At 43.1% G+C, this 21,013-nt stretch overlaps 1 protein-coding gene across 2 annotated transcripts in view; it reads right to left on the bottom strand.

Annotated features, from left to right (window-relative positions):
* Window positions 1-1,605: 1,605 nt before the first annotated feature.
* Window positions 1,606-21,013, bottom strand: part of tmem108 (transmembrane protein 108) — a 93,869-nt gene continuing 74,461 nt past the window's right edge. For both annotated transcript variants that reach the window (XM_080752233.1, XM_080752234.1), the window contains exons 3-5: window positions 10,005-11,342; window positions 8,232-8,383; window positions 1,606-2,171 (exon numbers count right to left, since the gene is read on the bottom strand). In XM_080752233.1, the coding sequence (XP_080608359.1) occupies window positions 2,055-2,171; window positions 8,232-8,383; window positions 10,005-11,342 (1,607 nt within the window). In that variant the 3' untranslated portion in view covers window positions 1,606-2,054. The remainder of the gene's footprint in view (window positions 2,172-8,231; window positions 8,384-10,004; window positions 11,343-21,013) is intronic.

The following is a 21,013-nucleotide window of genomic DNA, read 5'->3' on the forward strand; positions in this document are numbered from 1 at the left end:
CAGTCTGGAGCTGATCAAGTGATAAAGCGGATGAGACGCCTTCTCCCCGTTTTGTCTTTACAGTCGTGCAAATTTGTATTTAAATAAATCAAAAATCATCTGTGCATAATATAGCTTGCTGCTTAGCAGGAATGGAAATTCAAAAATAAAATGTATATTTTCGTGAACAGAAATGACGGACAGATGCCAGCTTCCTGTCTCAGCTTTCAGGATATAGTTCCAGACTCTATATGCTAGCATTGTGGAATAGTTGTCTGGCTATGCGAGACTAACCTCTCTCACTAACTACTGCCAATGCGGTTTTAAAAAAAAACAAAGACAATATCCTCCTTTACTAATATCTGGATTTCAAACATTTTGCCAGAAACCTTCGTCTCCCCCAAGTATGTAGGTGCAGAATTCAAGTTCAACAGGCTAAGTATTTTGGGCTTGATTTAAAAAAGAAAGAAAAAAGAAATGCTAAAATACCTTTAACAGCACATTTCTCTCTAAAGCAGAAGTGGTAAACAGCCACAGTGAACTCACCAACCAAGCCACCGCAACAGAAGCAAAAACCACATTATGCTTTTCTTTAATTCTTTATAAAGACATAAAAACTCTTATCACAATTAAGCTTTTTTTTTTTTGTATAAAATGTACATCAGAAAAATATGCGAGCGCATCCTCATTGTAAATAGCTGTCCTGTTTACGTCATTGTTCACTCAGGTCTTTGTGGTTTTTCATATATACAGTATAAAGATGAGTCTCTCTGAATATTGATCACATATATAAAAAAGATGATGAACAGCGGGGGGGGGGGGGGGGGGGGGGGGGAGTGGAGAAAAAGGGAGAGGCTTTTATTTCGACAGTCTTTACCCTTGACGGGTACAAAGAGAGGTCCAGCACACTTCAGCCAAGGTGAAGGTAGAAGGGCTTGTGGGGACAACTTGAATCATACCTGGGTACCACAGGAGAGACTATACCATATCGTTGTTGTCGGGTGGAAACCTTGTACGTCCAAAACCGTTTGTTTTGTATTTATCATTTCAAAAATGATTTAAACTAGTGAAAATAGCTGATCTACAAGCGCACAACGCCTCGCATCGTGAGCTTGTAGATCGGCTATTTTCACAAGTTTTTTTGCGACAGTCTTGTATGATGAAGCAGGGCTTTACTTTGTGAAAAAACGTAAACATTTGAAACTTGGAGATACAAGGTTTCTGCCCGACTAGACAGTGACGATATAAAATACTGGAGCACTTGACTGGTCTGCACCTATTTATTATTGCACTGGGGTGACTGACATTCCCACTTGCGCCTTTCCTGTTTACTCTGAGGAAGACGCAAGTGGGAAAAGTCTGTCATCCCTACAAAATAATAAATATGTGCAGAGACTGCAGACAAGTCGAGTGTAGGGTTGGGAGGAGGAACAATCGGGGAATCCAGGTCTGACATTGCATCAGTGCCGGGTCTGTCTGTTTTTGCATCAGTGCCGGGTGCTACAGACCGCACGCTACGGTTTACAATAGGAAACTTTACATCCCGACTTAAAGGAGTAGTTCACCCCCAAAATGACTTATATATATATATATATATATATATATATATATATATATATATATTCATTTATTTTTTCGCATTCCTAAGACGGATGGGGGACCCAAATGCATTCGGGTCCCCATCCGGAATCAATGGGGGTAAATTTACTATAATCCATGTTTTTGTCTTAGATATGCGACAAATACAAAAAGATATTATTGAACTCAAGTCTCCATGCCATGAATAATCAATAGAAAAAAAGTCATTTTGGGGGTGAACTACTCAGGAAAAGCACTCGACGGTCGGGTTGGAAATCCCGACTTCAGTCGGGATAGGCACCCTGCGTGTTAAGAGGGAATCGTCAAAGGAACCGGAATCGTATACAATCTTAAAGGATCCCTATTCCCTACCCTAGTGGACTGCTTCAGTATATTCTATTTGGGTATTGTGTCTCTCTGAAATGCCCAGGTATTATTCTCTGTGAGTCTTGGACAGGTTGGCGGTCTCTCTCTGGTGGTGGTGGTCTCTCTCTCTCTTAGATGTCAGAGGCCTTGTCTCTGTTGATGAAGAGGGTCTCCTGGCAAAAAGGGTTGACCAGCACCACGCTGCTGCCACTGTAGTCTCCGTTCGGGGGCAGATAGGTTTCCTGCTCCTGTACACACACACACGCGCACACGCACACACACACACACACACACACACACACACACACACACACACGCGCGCGCACGGGCGTGTGTGCGCGCAAGCACACACGTCACACACAGACACACAAAACACATTAACACAGGCACCTCACATTTTAACCCATTAAGACCTGAGGCCGATTCTACAAATAAATGCCTTCTAAGTCAGTGGTTCTCAAACCTTTTTGTGCTAAGGACCCCGAAATTGATATATATTTGCACCCGACCCCCCACCCCCCAATCTGAAAATGCTTTGTACGAGATTTGGGGGGGGGGGGGGGGGGAGAAAAACAGTTTCAAGAGCTTTGAGAACCACTGTTTTCTGTTAAATGCTATATTAAATCAACTGTATTTTAATGGGCAAATACACATAACACTTCTCTCTTTTGTATACATAAAGCGTTTGTATTTGTTGTTGATGAACACAATCATGTTATTGTGTTAATTATTTATGCTATGTTGATGATTTTCTTTTTTGTTATCAACCACCCTTTTCCCTTAATGTCTTACTGTAATGTCGTGCTGTTTACAGTTCTGACTAATAAAGTATTTATTCAATCAATCAATCAATCAATCAATCAATCAATCAATCAATCAAATCATCACAAACTATACTCTAAGAGTCAAGTCACTACTACAGGCAAACACAAAGTGGTGAGTAATGAGAAAGTAGAGGGGAGGGTTTTATTCAGTGTTGCCATGTCCGCTTATTATAAGAGACTTTGGCTTGTTTTTTTGTAATGTTGCTTGTAAAATATTGGTATTTTATTTTGTTTATAAAGTGTAGTTGCTTATTTGGGCTTGCTTCCCATGTTGTTTAAACCAGTGGTTGTCAAACGTTTGCATGTCAAGGACCCCCAAATTAATATGTAATTGTCCGCTTATATCCCCATCTGAAAACATGTTTTGTGCCTGTACCAGATTTGACCAAATTTTTGTCCCCTTTTTCCCTCAGATTCTTTTGAAAATAGCAGATCTGCAAGCTCACAAGGCGTCGCATCACGATGCGATGTGAGCCTGTTAGATCCGCTATTTTAAAATAGCCGATGTAAAGTATAAAGCTTTAAAGTGCTCATGTGGCCTATTAATAGTCACTTCTTTTGGGCTTGTTTTTTCTTATACTTGGCTGCTTATTACTCTCACAAAATCTGGCAGCACAGGTTTTAGTGCAGCTCAGGCGTTGCCGTTTTAGAGAGACAGCGCTGAGAGAGAGAGAGAGAGAGAGAGAGAGAGAGAGAGAGAGAGAGAGAGAGAGAGAGAGATGGGGGGGGTGCAATGCAACAGAAGGGGATGGAGAGAGCAGGAAAAGATAAACAATAAACAATAAAGAAAGGGAGAGAAATAGAGAGAGCGAGAGAGAGAGAGAGGGGAGAGGAGAGAGAGAGAGAGAGTCCTATGAGGAAGAGAGAGGTGACTCAGCAGTTAGCGCTACTGGGAGGGATGAGGTGTGAAAAGAGAAAAGGATCTGTTTCTGCAGGAGGGGAGTCAGAGCAGGGAGGATGGGGCTGTTAATAAACGCCACACAAATCCACACAACATGACTTTGTGATATTGCCATATATCGTCGTTGTCGGGTGGAAACCTTGTATGTCCAAAACCGCTTGTTTGTATTTATGATTTTAAAAGTGATTTAAGCTAGTGAAAACAGCCGATCTACAAGCACACAACGCCTCGCGATGCGAGTACACATAACACTTCTCTCTTTTGTATACATAAAGCGTTTGTATTTGTTGTTGATGAACACAATCATGTTATTGTGTTAATTATTTATGCTATGTTGATGATTTTCTTTTTTGTTATCAACCACCCTTTTCCCTTAATGTCTTACTGTAATGTCGTGCTGTTTACAGTTCTGACTAATAAAGTATTCAATCAATCAATCAATCAATCAATCAATCAATCAATCAATCAAATCATCACAAACTATACTCTAAGAGTCAAGTCACTACTACAGGCAAACACAAAGTGGTGAGTAATGAGAAAGTAGAGGGGAGGGTTTTATTCAGTGTTGCCATGTCCGCTTATTATAAGAGACTTTGGGCTTGTTTTTTTGTAATGTTGCTTGTAAAATATTGGTATTTTATTTTGTTTATAAAGTGTAGTTGCTTATTTGGGCTTGCTTCCCATGTTGTTTAAACCAGTGGTTGTCAAACGTTTGCATGTCAAGGGACCCCCAAATTAATATGTAATTGTCCGCTTATATCCCCATCTGAAAACATGTTTTGTGCCTGTACCAGATTTGACCAAATTTTTGTCCCCTTTTTCCCTCAGATTCTTTTGAAAATAGCAGATCTGCAAGCTCACAAGGCGTCGCATCACGATGCGATGTGAGCCTGTTAGATCCGCTATTTTAAAATAGCCGATGTAAAGTATAAAGCTTTAAAGTGCTCATGTGGCCTATTAATAGTCACTTCTTTTGGGCTTGTTTTTTCTTATACTTGGCTGCTTATTACTCTCACAAAATCTGGCAGCACAGGTTTTAGTGCAGCTCAGGCGTTGCCGTTTTAGAGAGACAGCGCTGAGAGAGAGAGAGAGAGAGAGAGAGAGAGAGAGAGGAGAGAGAGAGAGAGAGATGGGGGGGGTGCAATGCAACAGAAGGGGATGGAGAGAGCAGGAAAAGATAAACAATAAACAATAAAGAAAGGGAGAGAAATAGAGAGAGCGAGAGAGAGAGAGAGGGGAGAGGAGGAGAGAGAGAGAGAGTCCTATGAGGAAGAGAGAGGTGACTCAGCAGTTAGCGGCTACTGGGAGGGATGAGGTGTGAAAAGAGAAAAGGATCTGTTTCTGCAGGAGGGGAGTCAGAGCAGGGAGGATGGGGCTGTTAATAAACGCCACACAAATCCACACAACATGACTTTGTGATATTGCCATATATCGTCGTTGTCGGGTGGAAACCTTGTATGTCCAAAACCGCTTGTTTGTATTTATGATTTTAAAAGTGATTTAAGCTAGTGAAACAGCCGATCTACAAGCACACAACGCCTCGCGATGCGAGGCGTTGTGTGCTTGTAGATCTGCTGTTTTCACTACTTTTGTCTCGACCGCCTTGTATGGTGATGCAGGACTTTACAAAAGAACGTACAAATTTGAAACTTGAGATACAAGGTTTTCGCTCGACAACGACGATATGCTGTTTAGTGGGTATCATCATGTTTTTTTTAAATCGCTAAAACAATAGAAAGCAGTAAATGAAAAACATTTTAACACTATTTTTTTTCAAAAAATATGAACCCTTGTTGTAAAAAAAGAAAAAGTTGTCCTTTAAATCATATTTATAATGATAAATACAAAACAAACGGTTTTTGGACACACAAGGTTTCCACCCGACAACAGCAAACGTAGCAGATCGACAAGCTCAAAACACACCGCGAGCTGGTGGATCCGCTACTTTTGTGTGACGCCATGGTATGATCGCAGAGGGCGTTAATTCATGGTAAAAAAAAACATGAAATAGTTAGAATATGGAGAATTGGAGATAAGAGTTTTCTGCCTGACAACAACGTTGTAGGGCAGGGGTCTTCAACTTTTTCAGGCCAGGGACCCCTTAGTTGAGAGAGAGATGAAGCAGGGACCCTGCACAACCCGTACATAGATTCCATATAGTTTCATTGTTTGACAGCACAATTGTTTGTGTTTTCAGATATTTAACCACTTGAACGTTAATACTTAATAAACTTGACCTTTCACTCTGTACTTAGTCTGCTCTTTTTACCCTCAGCACCAAACCTCTTTTCCGAAAAAAGCCGATCTACAAGCTCACAACGCCTTGCGCTGCGAGCTTGTAGATCTATTTTTGGCCAAAGTTCTCAGAATATGGACAATATGGGTTCAAGTGGTTAATATAAAAAAGGAGAAAAAAAAACTTTCTATCACTCAAAGATTTGGAGGACCCCCTATAGTAACTCTGAGGACACCCTAGGGGTCCCGGACCCCCTGTTGAAGACCCATGTTGTAGGGCATAGCAGTGGCAGCCATTTTCTGGTTCCATCTTTTCCAGACCACATTCATTCTTCCCATTAGAGATTTCCAAAAATATTTATATCAATACTTTTAAGCCTAGAATCAAGCCATCCAGGATACCCGGTGATTCATGCACATAAAACATTTGATTCTGTGGAAAGAAAAATATTGAAAACCGCAAAACGAAGGGTATTTACAATGTATTAAATAGGCCTATAATATATCATAAAATAAAATGTAACATTCCATTTTCTTTTTCACAGAATCAAATGTTTTGTGCTCATGATTCACCAGGATCCTGGATGGCTTGATTCTATAGGCTTAAAATAATTGATATAAATATCTTTTTAAATCTCTATGGGTACGATGGAACCAGAAAATGGTTGCTATGACCTATAGTAGCATCAGGGAAACTGGTAATGGGGGGGGGGGGGGGGGGGGATGCTACAGGATGTGCAGCTAACAGGCTAGCTGCTCTAGAGAGACGGAGGCGAAGCGGGCACACAACACCTGGGTGTCACCAGGAGGAGCATCCTAAACATGAGCCAACGTGGGCATCGCCCGCCTGTCCCACAGATGACACGGAGAAGGAGGGAAACAAAAAATAGGTAGAGAGAAGGAAATAAAGAGACTGTGAAATGGTTGCCAAAGGAAAAAAATAAGAAAAAAAAATAAACAATAATGAAAATGTACAAAGCAATGCAATGACGCATGCACCACAATAATGTGATTTCCTTTTAAAATAGGCTGTTTATTAAAGTCAAGTTTAAGCTGTTCCAAACACAGTGCAATAATATCCCTTCAACAGCAGATGGCACTGTAAAGCCACCTAAAACACCCTGCGTTAATTACTGTAGAAGGAAACTTTGCACTGCTATTTTTCACCAAGCTGAAGCTAGGACCTCATGAGTCACTGTAATGCATGCATCCATATTGTATTATATTTGTGTGTAATTGTCTGGTTGCCAGACTATAGTACCGACTTTATTCCACACTTGCAATTTCCAATTGCAATTTTCTAGTTCATATTCCATTTTAGATATTGGTAATGAATTAAAGTAAACAAATTGTGAGAAGAGATCTGTTTGAATAATTAAATCCTTCAATCTAAGTGAACTTGAGCTCTGCACACGTAACGCTGCTGTCGGGCAGAAACCTCCAAATCTCCATATCCTAACTTTTTGTGTTTTTTTCTTCGTAAATGAACGCCCCATTTACGTAATCATGCAGCGTCACACAAAAGCATCAAAGGTAGCAGAACCACAAGCTCAAGTGTATCACTTTTTGAGCTTGTATATCTGCTACTTTTGCTGTTTTTGAATTTCAATTCTTGAAAAGTAACAGTTTTGGACATGTGAGGTTTCCACCTGACAGAGACGATATACTAAATGGTTGCATAATTAAATCCTTGAATCTATTAGCCTGATCTCAGACTCAGCTCACGCAGTAGTCTGAAACTGTGCCCTATTCTGAGCGATTTACGGTGGAGGGACTTTTTTTGCGAGCGTGCACGCACGCGCGTGATCGCGACGCACGGTGATCGCGACGCACGGTGGACGCGACGCGCGGTCGCGGAGTGTGTGTGTGTCCATGTCTGTGCCAGTGACTGCTTCCACACAGAACTGCGACCAGAAACATGTAATCAACATTAACAGCTTGGTGTAATCAGCGTGTGTGTGTGTGTGTGTGTGTGCCTTCCTCAGCCTGCCTGTGTGTGTGAACTTCGTTAGAATCGTTTAGATAGATAGATAGATACCTTTATTATCCCAAGGGGGAACTTTCAACTCCTGCGCGGATTGGATATTCGTTAGACCCACCCCCACCCCCCGCGCTCATTGGAGCAGCCGAAAATAAATGCCGATTCATGTACTCAGCTCCAGACCAGAGAAAGAGTCCACTCTGAGAGTGGGCGGGGTCTATGGTCTGGAAGCAGGCTATGAATCTATTGTAAAACGTGTGAATTAACCTCTTAACCTATGCACGATTAATATTATAAAAAAATAAAAGTACATTAAAAATTAATTGAAAATGCATCAAACAAACTACAAAGGCGTGTTTCTTTATACCTCATTCTCCAGAGAGTGTATCTCTCTGGGCAGCTCCACCGCGTGCCTGCTGAAGTAGTCCATGGTGATGGCGTTGTTCCAGTAGCTCAGGTTGTTCTCCTGGTTGGACGCCTTCTTCTTTCTTCTCATGCAGCACACCGTCAACAGCACAGCTGCAGACCCGGAGCACACAGGGGAGTGTTAGCAGTAGTGGGAGAAGTACGAACATCTCCCACTACTGTGTTGTGTATGTGGATATGTGTGTGCAATAAGTGCATAATTATGTCCGGCCCTGTCAGTAACAGTAAAGGTGCCTCCACACCGAAAATACTACAGGAGACTCTTTCTACTGTTCACAGACTGCAAAGAACTCCAAAGAACTGCAACTAAGCATTTTTTTTTCCAGCCGACTGCACGCCGACTGTAGTTACTGTACGCAGTTGTGTGCATGCGCACTGTGTTGCCAGGTCTGCTCGTTATAAGCGACTTTGATCCTGTTTTCTTATAATGTTGCTAGTTGTGGGTTACTTTAGTTTGGGCTTGTTTCTGAAATGTAGTTGCTTATTTGGCCTTGCTTTCAACATTCTTTTAGAAAATAGCTAATGTAATAGAGCTCAATATAGCTGAAACTGGTCGTTTTCTTTTGGGCTTGTTTTCATAGACCTGGTTGCTTGTTTCACTCACATAATCTGGCAATCGGACGGGGGAAGCGGAGATTTTACTCACACACACAACACACATCACTATTACTTGTTTTGGAGTTGATTAGTATAGGAAATTGAGAGTTGAGACCGTGAATATGCTATTTAGTAAAAATGTGCGATGGGAAAATGTATCTGGCTTATTTTGGCTTGGTTTTGCAGCAGTAGCAAACTAATTGTCCATTCTACAACTCCCTCAATCCTACCGACGGCCAGGGGCGACTCAACAAAACTGGGCAAGTCCAGTCTTCCAGTTTTCCGTCGATACTGGTCGATAGCGTTCCCGACCCGCTGCCGAAAACCTGCCGATGATCTCCCTGTCGGCAGCATATGCTTTCCGCCCCTCTTCCGCCGCCGATTCGTGGCCGAATCGGTTTGGTTAAAAGTGCACTTAAGTAAAAGTATCAACAATAGAATGTAGAAACACTCTGTTACGATGCAAGTAAAAGTCTGGAAATCAAAAAAGAAAAAAAACAGTAGTGGCATCAAAATATACTTAAAGTACCAAAAGTAAAAGTACTCATTATGCATCGGATTTGAATCTTAGATCGCGTCAAATTAGAAATTCCAAACCAGGGTACCAAACAGATTCTGTCAGGTATGTGACCCTGTGTCGTTTATGATATTGAGTTAGATTTGATAACGTGGGGCGCAGTTGGTAGCTTCACAACTAGAAGGTCCTGGGTTCGATTCCCGCCAGGGGACGCTGTGGGCACTGGGGGGCGTGTTTCCTCCTCAGCGTCATCAGTGCCCACACCCTAGGTGGGGTTGGCGAAAGGGCCATTCTGTGTGGAGTTCTCCCCGTATCTCCTAGTATAGGGTAGATACCCTCACAAAAACATGCAGTAATCCTGGTCTCAATACAGCCTCCCCCTGGCCAGCCAGGGCTCCCCAGGTGAGGGAGAGCAGAAACCAGGATTACAGGTTAGGCAATTTGTTTATTTCTGGAACGCAGTTTTTATATTATACTATCTAAGAGCCCCCTAAGGGAATTCCAATACAAAAAATATAATGCAGTGACCCAGGGGGATAGCAGCGCCCTCTAGCGGCAGTAATGTCAGATTTCGGTTCTCTTCTGGAGAAGTATACTCACAGCACGAGGACACAAGCACACTGATGGCCAGAATGATCCACACAATGTCCATCTTCTTCAGGCAGATGGTGGTGCGCTCCGTGGGCTCCTCCACGGCGGGGCCGGAGCTGTTGCTCTGCTCCCAGGGCTCACGGGTGGTGGCCGGTACCAGCCGGTTCAGGAAGTTACCGCTGGCCGTAGAGGCGGGTTCCAAGGGGGACGAGCTGTTCCCCTTGTTAGCCGGGTCCTCGTCGGCCGAACTGCTGTTAGAGAACGCCCCCCCTTCGGCGGTAAGGTTCCCCCGGGGTCCGAGAGGGCCGTTGTCTGTGCCGTTACCCGAGGGCGAGAGCGGGGGGAGAAGAGGGTCCTCCTCCCCAACAGTGGTGTCGTTGGTTACAGTGTGGTTGGCTGGGGTCGGGGTGGGGAGTCTGGGGACGGGGCTGGGCTCTAGAGCGGATGGGGAGGTCAGGTTCTCAGGCGGCGGGCTCTGTGCCTTTGGCTCCGTCACCAACTCCGCCGTGGGGGGCTCGTGCACCTCCCTCAGGGTGATGGTGTGGGGCGGGGCCTGCTTCCTGGGGGGTTTGTTCCGGTCTTTGCGCTCCCTGAGTGCCAGGCCTCGGGCAATATCGCCGTGACCCGCCGAGGAGGAGGAGGAGGAAGGCTGGAGCTCAGTGGTGACACGCTGCAGCAGACTGGGGTCGGTGGGTTCCTCCATCGTCGACTTCTGAGGCTCTGAGTGATGATGTGTGGGCGCCGGGGGAGTAGCAGCGAGGAACTGGGGATCCAGGATGTCTCCTCTTTCGAAGGCAGGTTGGGACATACGAGTCAGGGAGCTTTTGGGGGCTCCCTTGGTGGTAGCAGACTCCGCCTCTCTATGTGGGGCGACACTAGGGCTTGGAAATCTGGTACCGCCACTGCCACCAGCACCCCAGTTTGTACCAACAGTATCTGGACTAGGGGCTGCTTGGATGACCCTGCTGGCCGAGTTGCTTTGGCTGACAACGACGCGAGTGCTACTCGGCTGATGCTGGAGCCGAGGGCTGCGATGAGGGCTCACAGTGTCAGGTGGGTCGACGGTAGCCGTGTCACGGCGGGGGGCTTCGTGGGGGTCTGCTGCGATGTGAGCAAACCTGTCGAGGGGGCTGAGCAATGCCGTGGTGAGGATGGTGTCCATGGGGAGAGCCCCTCCGTGGGAGAGAGGCCACTCGCCGCCGCTGGCGGAGCCTTCCTGGTGCCAGTCCGGCTGGGGGGCGATGGTGGGGACGGGGAGGGCGTGTCTGTGGTGGGGGGCTGCCATGGAGACCGAGTCCTGTGCTGATAACACCACCCCTGCTGGCAGTGCTAGGAAGGCTAGAACACCTAGAGATGGAGAGATGGAGAGAGAGAGAGAGAGAGAGAGAGAGAGAGAGAGATAGAGAGATTATAAGAGAGGAATCTCATTGCGCCACCTTCACACACTGATTAAGGCCACTGATAGCCGAAACGTTTGTTCTTCAAACATGTAAACATACAATAAAAAAGATAAAACTCACTCTTGCCACTGTGTTCGACCCACTGCCGGTATAAATGTTGTCTAAGAGAGTTATCGAAGAGGATATCGCACCAGAGAAGTCAGAGCGTGGTAGGCCATTTTGCACCTTTTGACCAGCTCGCATTTCCTTTTTCTTTTTACCCATTTTCTCCCCAATTGAGTCGTTAAAGGGGAAGACCACCCATTTTCAATATTGAAATATGTAATTAATATACCTTAGAGGAGTTGTGTGGAAATAGAAAAAAAGTTCCCCCCCTTCTGTGTTGCCTAGAACTGGAGGATTGATTTTGGGGTTTGTATTGTAAAGTACAATGTGTGATGTCATCAAGTTGTACTAGAAGAGGGGGAACTTCTTTTCTATTTCCACACAACTACTCTAAGGCATATTAATGACACAGTTCAATATTGAAAATGGGTGGTGTTCCCCTTTAATGCCAATTCATTCCTCCCCAGTCTCCACACACGTATGGGTTTCCTACTGACTCAACCTACTAATGAGGAGTCCCCTCTGGGAGGACGTAGAACCTTTGTCCTGCTCCCGCCCAACACTCCTTGCTGACAGATGCCGGCCCCCAGCCCCGTAGGGCATGGGTCTTCAACAGGGGGTCCGGGACCCCTAGGGGGTTTCAGAGTTACAACAGGGGGTCCTCCAAATCTTTGAAAGTTTTTCTTTTCTCCTTTTTTATAATAACCACTTGAACACTATTGTCCATATTCTTTAGCCAAACTTTAGCCAAAAATAGCAGATCTACAAGCTCACAACGCCTCGCGCTGCAAGGCTTTGTGAGCTTGTAGATCGGCTAAAATAGTGTAGAGGAGAAAAAGAGCACACTAAGTACAGAGTGAAAGGTGAAGTTTATTAAGTATTGATGCGGTTCAAGTGGTTAAATATCTGAAAACCGACATTAACATGAATCCAAAATACACTGATGATTATGCTGTCAAACAATTAAACTATATGGAATCTATGAACAGGTTGTGGGGGTCCCTGCTTCATCTCTCTCTCAACTAAGGGGTCCTTGGCCTGAAAACGTTGAAGACTCCTGCTGTAGGGTTATTATGCGCAGTGACATTTATCTCCCTCCCCCCACGGCTTCCCTCCCCCGAACACGGGCCAGTTGTGTTCGTGTTTATGCTGGACAAAGCCGGACGCACCACAGTTGAGTTGAACCCACAACCTCCATGGTGGTGGGCAGCAGTGCAGTCAGTTCAGCAAAAGCTAGGGTATGGCAAAGATGGGAGTCCTCATGGAAAAGAGGCATTACATTTTGTATAACACGGTTCTATTGTGAAAATAGCAGATCTACATGCTCACAACGCCTCGCAGTTGTGAGCATGTAGATCGGCTATTTTCACAATGTCTGAAAAAAAAAAAAACGAGTTTTGTCAGTTTTTTACACAGGTTTCTACGGTTTCTTGGGCTGGATATGGCAGCCTGGAATGGTTGTTCAAGTGCAGCAAAACTTAGCATGTTAGTAAACGTGCCGCAATTAACTATAATGCATTGCACCTGTGCAATGCATTTTGTCAAGATGGGGAGAATACAAGTGTGGAGAATAACCTTGTTAAAGTGACCATTTTGTTCAATTTTGCATTTGTAGTTATTTTACTGCAATTTAACAACATAATAACCAGCACAGATAGACAAAGAGACATTCATGGATTTATAAAAGTAACTTTTATTTTCCCCCCTGGACGTGTGGGAAAGAAATGGGCGGACAAATCCCCTAAAACACCCAAAATGCATAGAAAACAAAGCATTTTGGCACACTTATACCTATTAACACGCAATACAAACAACAGGTCTTACACCTATCTATCTCTCTCTTTAATATCTTATCAGTGTATCTATCCATCTACTTAGTTGTAGCATAACATTTCAAATAGTTTAATATTTTTGAAATGTTAAATTTTTGCATGCCATCATGTTTGGTGGGGCAGACAGGGCATTTCGGAGGGCATTGCCCCCCAATTGCCTATGCCTAGATCCGGCCCTGAGGGTATGGCAGCTGCATACCCCTGCCATACCCAATTGACGCCCCTGGTGGGCAGCTACTTTACCACTGCTCCCACACCAGCCAGCATTTTCCACATCAGGACTCATCCGCCACTCCAAGATAGCACTTTGTGTCCAGTGGTGGAAAAAAGGACTCACATGTTATACTTTAGTAAAAGTATCAACACTGCAATGTAGAAATATTCCGTTACAAGTAAAAGTCCGGAATTCAAAATGTACTAGAAGGTATCAAAATGTACTTAAAGTACCAAAAGTAAAAGTACAAAATGTACTTTGAAAATAGCCGATCTACAAGCTCACAACGCATCACGATAGCCAAAGTATAAAATAGGGCTAAGGTTTAAGATAGGGCTAAAGTGGTTTATGTATGTATGTTTTATAATTATTATAATTGATATAAGTAACTAGTAACTAGCAGTTTTCAAATAAATGTAGCGGAGTAAAAGTACAATATTTGGATTGGAATTGGAAATACTCAAGTACAAATACCTCACAAATTCACAATTGTACTTAAGTACAGTATTTAAGTAAATGTACTTCGTTACACAACTGCTCAGTGTGTTGTGTATGTGGATCTATGTGTGCAATAAGTGCATATGTCCGGCCCTGTCAGTAACAGTGATTACATCCATAAATAGGGCTGTCACAATTATTACATAATCGTCTAATCGTGATTTTTTTTTTGAAATAATCATGATTATTTTTCATAATCGTCATAATCGTTTCCATGTTGAAAAACTTTCATATATTTAAAAAGAATTGTAAAAAATAGTGGAAATACCAGATCTACAAGCTCACAACGCGTCGCATTGCGTCGCGTTGTGAGCTTGTAGATCGGCTATTTCCACTATCAATGTTATTTTTTAAGTATAAAGTTGTCAAATATTTCAGTAATTTTTTTGTATATTTAGGTTATGTGTCATAATTGCCATGTGAGCTTCAAAGCCTAAAAGCCAAACAGAAATGTAATTATCAACGTCAAAAACACAATTAAATCATTAATCGCCAATTATTTGAGTGACAATTCATCGTCATGTAAAATGTCACATCGTGACAGCCCTATCCATAAACCTCTTCTCTCAAAGCCCACTGCTTAGCATACGTATCTCAGCCATGTCTTGCATCCATCACACCCCATCAGGCTGTAATCAACTGCACTGCAGTGTTTGTCGCTCTCTCTGTTAACCTCATTAATGCACTAAATGTGTTCCGTTGGACCAGTGGTAGTCACATTTAAGATGCAGCCCGGCACAGTTGTTGTCACCAGTAATAAACCCCAGAGCTGAGTGGTAAAGCGAGTCCTCCAGAGACTTGAGTGTGGAGGCGGCTGCATGACGACAGTTAATATCCCCATTAGTCCAGTACAGATGAACAGTACTTCAATAATAATCGTTTTCCTACAGAGAAGGTAGTTTTTTATTCATACAATAAAAGCAACAAAATAACTATTGACCAAAAGGGGTATTGGCTGAAGCTGAAGCTTATTATGCCTACCTTATGAACATACAGTATGGAGTTATTTAGGAGGAGGTCAGAGGTCAGCATACTGGTTGCATTATGTGTGATCATGAATACACTATGATGAGCACACGCACACACGCACGCACGCACGCACGCACGCACGCACGCACGCACGCACACACACACACACACACACACACACACACACACACACACACACACACACACACACACACACACACACACACACACACACACACACACACACACACACACACACACATAGAGAGAGAGAAACCCATGTGATCTAGATACTGTGGTGGCTAACATTAACTATCATGCTCTCTCTGTAGCTATGGAAACCTCATTTCCATCTTGGGAGCACGCGCCTATCTTCATAGATTGAGCCGCAGAGGAAAGGGTCAGCGAGTTCAAGTTCCTCAGAGTACACACATCGAGGACGAGCACACACACGTGAGAGAAAAAAAGCTCAGCAGCGACTATACTGGTTTTCATATTGATGATTTGGATGTTTTGGATAAAGGATAAATATTATTGTTGTCGGGTGGAAACCTTGTATGTCCAAAACCGTTCGTTTTGTATTTATCATTTTAAAAATGATCTAAAATAGTGAAAATAGCTGATCTACAAGCACACAACGCCTCGCGATTGAAACTTGGAGATAACAAGGTTTGTGCCAGACAGTGACGATAATTGACTACAAGACTGTTTAAAAAAAAAGAAATGCATAGAAAACTGCATTTAGGCACAGACACGCAATACAAACACTACTGGTCCTACACCTGAATTAGGCTACAGCATTACACCTACTGTAATATGAAACATGATTGTAGGCTAATCCTAAAGGAAAATTATGATCTATAATAAGCCTCTTCATATTGTTCATTGTTCCATACAGAATGGTAAGGGTAAGCAGTAGGGCTAGCAGAATCACCTAAGATAAGATGTTTATGGTCACTGTACAATAGGGTTGTCACGATACACAGTGTTTTTCGGAGCGAGCACAACACCTACGTTACCTGCACACCGATAACATCGTTAAAAATGAAAACACCTCTTGCTGCTCAGTTCTGCCCCGTCGGAGTAGAGATGAGACGTTCGTGAACGATTTGGCTCTTTTGAACGGCTCTTTATATGAACGATGGGATCCGGTTCGCAGTCGCGGGACGCAGAGCACTGACTGAGTTGTGAGTCAGTGTCAAGTAACAGATTCAGAATCAACGGATCATCCACAGGGGAAGGCACATCCCATGCACGTTCCAGCAATCCACAACTTTCCAACATCCCATCATGCATTGCGCAGAAGGCGAGCGGCATTTCCGGCGTCGCAGCTGATTGTGATCTACAAGCTCACAACGGTTGCATCTGCGAGTGCGACGCGACGTGAGCTTGTATGTCTGCTGTTAAACGGAAGTGTCCTGCAGATAATGCTACAGTAAAGTCTTGCGGAAACAGGTGGATAGTGTGGTGTGTGGACATGGAAGCGTTGCGACTAGTCGCTCCATGTCAACAGACAAACACAGCGCACAAACAGCATGAATTACACTGACACAAACACACTGGATGGAACTATTCAGAAGCACCTAATTAGAAAATGTAACTAGTACACTTGTGTATGTTAATCTGACATTAGTAGATTGTTTACTTCTTGGACGTGCATTTGTGGCAGGTTATTTAATATGGGATTTTGACAGCTTGCTTCATCCTCATCTTAACGGAACGCCGTATACCGGCTCCGAATGTTTTAACGGAACGGAGGTTCCAGCCGTTCCGGCTCACTTTCACCCCTGCTCCTGCTCTGTACAGCACTTTGGTCAATTTCAGTTGTTTAAAATGTACTCTATATTAAAGTTTGATTTGATTTGATTTGATATGAAATGAAAAGAAAAAGACGTGGAATAACTTCAAACAGCGCTGAGTCGGCATATACATATACATATACATATATTACATATACACAAATACCTCAATACTAATTCTATAAGCTTTTAACCACTTTCAACTTGGCCCCCTATTTTGGGCATATCGCTGTATGCAACATCATTTTATTGAACTACACAAGATGTCACAATGCGTTGTGTTGAACTCGCTATGAATACAGTCGTGTGAGAGATTCAGTCTTGCCCATTGGTGGTGCCTCGGGCAACAGAAAGTTGGAAAAGCCCTGACGAGAAGTCATTAATCATATTCTGTCATATTAATTCAATCACAGACCCCCCACTACAGAGGGTGACGCCCCTGTCTTCCATTAACCAGGCCTGTCACGTTCATAATCCATAGATCCATACTACAGTCCTCATGGAGGAGATAACACCCACAGCAAGCTATGATTTATCACTGCTAGTCCTTACAGAAATGATCAAAAGCACTGTTTCACAAACAATATGGGTCGGGGAACCATTTTTATGGGTCGCGAGTAAATATCCCTTCATCCTTTTTTTTATGATTTTTCTTTTTTTTTCTTCTTTTTTTTATCTGAATTTTTGAAACGTTTTTCAAAAGAATTTCAGACATTCAATTTATTTTTAAAGTAATCGAAGAAAAAAAACATGGCCCCCTCATGAATTAGAAGGGCAGTATGAGTCACCAGAACCAAGGACGGGTGTCTTCGATTAATCCATCATGGTTAACATGGAGTTTGAAGTTACAATCGGTTTGTATAGGAAGGGGGCGTGGTCTGATAAGATGAATATCAAATATCTAAATACTGAAACAAGCAACTTAAAAACTGTCTGGGGTGTTCACAAAAGCCTGAGTAGACGATAAAATGACCCCAAACATGTTTGAAATTGAAATGTCCCTTTAAACAGATTTTTCTGGGGGACCCCTGGGAACCTCCTCAAAGACGCCTGCCTGGTGGTCCCCGGATCCCACCTTGAGAAGCTCTGTTCTACAGGAGCTGAATTGATATCCAATCCCCTGCTGTCTCTACCTGGCAACACAACACTGTACTGCTGCTGAAAAAAACATGAGGCACCACCTCCCTATACGCACGCACGCACGCACGCACGCACGCACGCACGCACGCACGCACGCACGCACGCACGCACACACACACACACACACACACACACACACACACACACACACACACACACACACACACACACACACTGACTACCTCATCATCAGAAATGTTAAAGGCTGCAAAATGCTTTTTAAATAAAACCACCAGTGTGTCCATAAGCACTGAATATTCAACGAGGTTAAAGTGCCACTATGTAATCTTTTTTATGAATGTAAATCTTTTATGAATGTTGTCCAATATGTATATATTAGAGTATGTCAATACTAGTAAGACGCCTCAGGGCGACATGCGACCTCGTCCTATGGGGCGGGCATTACCAAATATGGGCATTCCCAGATATGTCCTTAATATTGATGACATTGGGACAGGGATCTCCATATATGGGCATAAAACGTATGTTAATTAGTAAAGCCAAGCAGGGCCTTGGCAGGTTAGGGCCTGGGTTTGATGCCTGGGGATCTCCATATATGAGCATAAGGGGGTAGGGTACCCTAACAGGGGATCATCTGGGAATGCCCATACTGTATATGGACATTTTATTTATTTTATCCTTTATTAATATATATCCATATATATATATATATATGGATAAAATATATGGACTTAATATTAACGTTTTCGGGGAAGGTAGGGTGTAAATCAGAGTAAAGCAGGCTCTTGGGGCAGTTAGGGCCTGGGATTGATGACATCAGAAATCTCCATATGGGCATAAGAGGGATTTTCTTACCATATGGGCTTTTTATTTTATTTATCCATAATTATTTGGGAAAATGGAAAATAATTAATACAAAACAAGGTTATCAAAAAAACACGACCTGCTCACGTATTAGGAGGTTAGTATAAGTCACCAGTTTGATGAATTTATCATGGTTAAAATGGAGTTTGAAATTACAATGGGTGTGTATGGGGAGGCGTCTTGCAGGAGGAGGGCCTGATAACTTTTACATCAAATATCTAAATATTGAATCAAGCAAATTAAAATCTGTTCAGGGTGTTCGTAAAAGCCTGATTAGACAATAAAATTACCAAAAGTTTTTTTGAAAGTGAAATATCCCTTAAATAGCCTACTACTGTATATACCAGTGATTTTCAACTGGCAGCTCGCGGGTCAAATCCGGTCCTGGCTGAGCTTTCTTGTGGCCCCTGGAACTTAATCACTTTTACTTCCACTTTCAACATGGCAACACGTGCAAAAATAGCAGCTCTACAGCTGCTTACACTCTCACACAATAGATCAGCTACTGTTGCTACTCTTGTGTGACTCTGTAGTAAGTAAGGCATTCATTTACAATAAAAAAGAAGTAAAACATGTCATCATGGAGATACAAGGTTTCTGCCCAACAGAGTAATGAAGAGAAATGATTGAGAGGGCCGGAGAATAGAACAGCGCTTCATGAGCATCCATTATTGATTGAACTGAGGCACTGGCTGACTCTGAGAAAATTAGTGGGAAAAGAGGAGCCATAGAAAAGGTTAGCGAAGGTGAGGAGACATGAATGAAGTAGAAGAATCAAGGTGAGCAGGGGTGTCGCACCAAATTCTGGGCCCTGGGTACGAGCATTCACTGCGGGCCTCCCATGAATGTTCTTCATAGGGGGAGGGGGTTTAACCCATTTAGACTGGGAGCGCATGATTATGCATTATTTTGTGCTTTAACTATTGAAAAATAGCAGATCTACAAGCTTGTAGATCTGCTATTTTTGAAAAGTCTTTGAACATTTCAAATCCTTCTAAGGTTTTTTGAAAACCTATGTCAGTGGTGCTCAAACCTTCATGTGAAGGACCCCCAAAATAATATGTATTTGGCCACGGACCCCCATCTCAAAATATCCAGGGACCCCCCAGAAGCAAAATTTTAGTTACAAATGTGTGTGTGTGTGTGTGTGTGTGTGTGTGTGTGTGTGTGTGTGTGTGTGTGTGCCATTTTCTCATTTCCTTGTAACCAGCCATTACTCTTTAGTCTCGATAGTTACATTTGATCCAATGCATTTGTGCACGCACATGCACGCACAGGATTCAATCAATTTTTCATCTGAACACGAAGGCTCAGGAAGCATATGTCATATTTCCTTGTCCTTCACTCACAAAGGAGACAACATACAAAGGACACAAATGATGTGACAGTATTTCAGATGTGTCCCTGTGCCTTGTCCCTGGGCATGTCATTATAGGTTTTTATTAAAAAGAAACAGTGAAAATAGCCGATCTACGGTAAATGGTAAATGGTGCATTTATATAGCGCTTTTAATCCAAAGCGCTTTACATAGATTGTGCATTACATTCACCCATTCACACACATTCATACACCGGTGGCGGAGGAAGCCATGCAAGGCACCAACCTACTCACCGGAGGCAATTAGGGGTTCAGAGTCTTGCCCAAGGACCCTTCGACATTAACTCAGGGGGAGCCCGGATTCAAACTGGGAACCCTTCGGGATTTATACCCTTCGTGCTCTAATACCAGTTTCTCTACCCCTGAGCTATGCCGCCCCATACGGTAGATGGGCTATTAATTATACAATGATAAGCCAACCGATCATCTCTTGCTAACACACAGTGATGGCAGGGAGAAATTAAAGGAGTGAAATTACAATGAAATTATGCACTGATTCATGTGTCAAAGATATATTGGATGGAGGGGGCAATTTATATTATCAAACGTGCAAAATTGGGGACATTCTGAATACATAAGAAGCCTGTGTTACATTCATGTTTTAAGTCCTCTCATTGATGGCATCCATGGGACATTAATTAATCATGTTGAAGGGCAGAGTATCATGAAGACTGATCTGCTCATCTGGCAACTCCAATTCACTTACAATTACAGGCAGTGTCAGTGTGAAAATATATATTTCAAATCTTTCACTTAGCAGATGTACAAGCTCACAGCATATTGCGTCGCAACACGCTGTGAGCTTTTCAAATAGCTGATGTACTAGTTTAAGGTGCTCGTCATGTGTTAGTCGCTTCTT

Source organism: Nannobrachium achirus (genome assembly GCF_963921795.1).
Source record: "Nannobrachium achirus genome assembly, chromosome: 21".
Lineage (NCBI taxonomy): Eukaryota > Metazoa > Chordata > Actinopteri > Myctophiformes > Myctophidae > Nannobrachium > Nannobrachium achirus.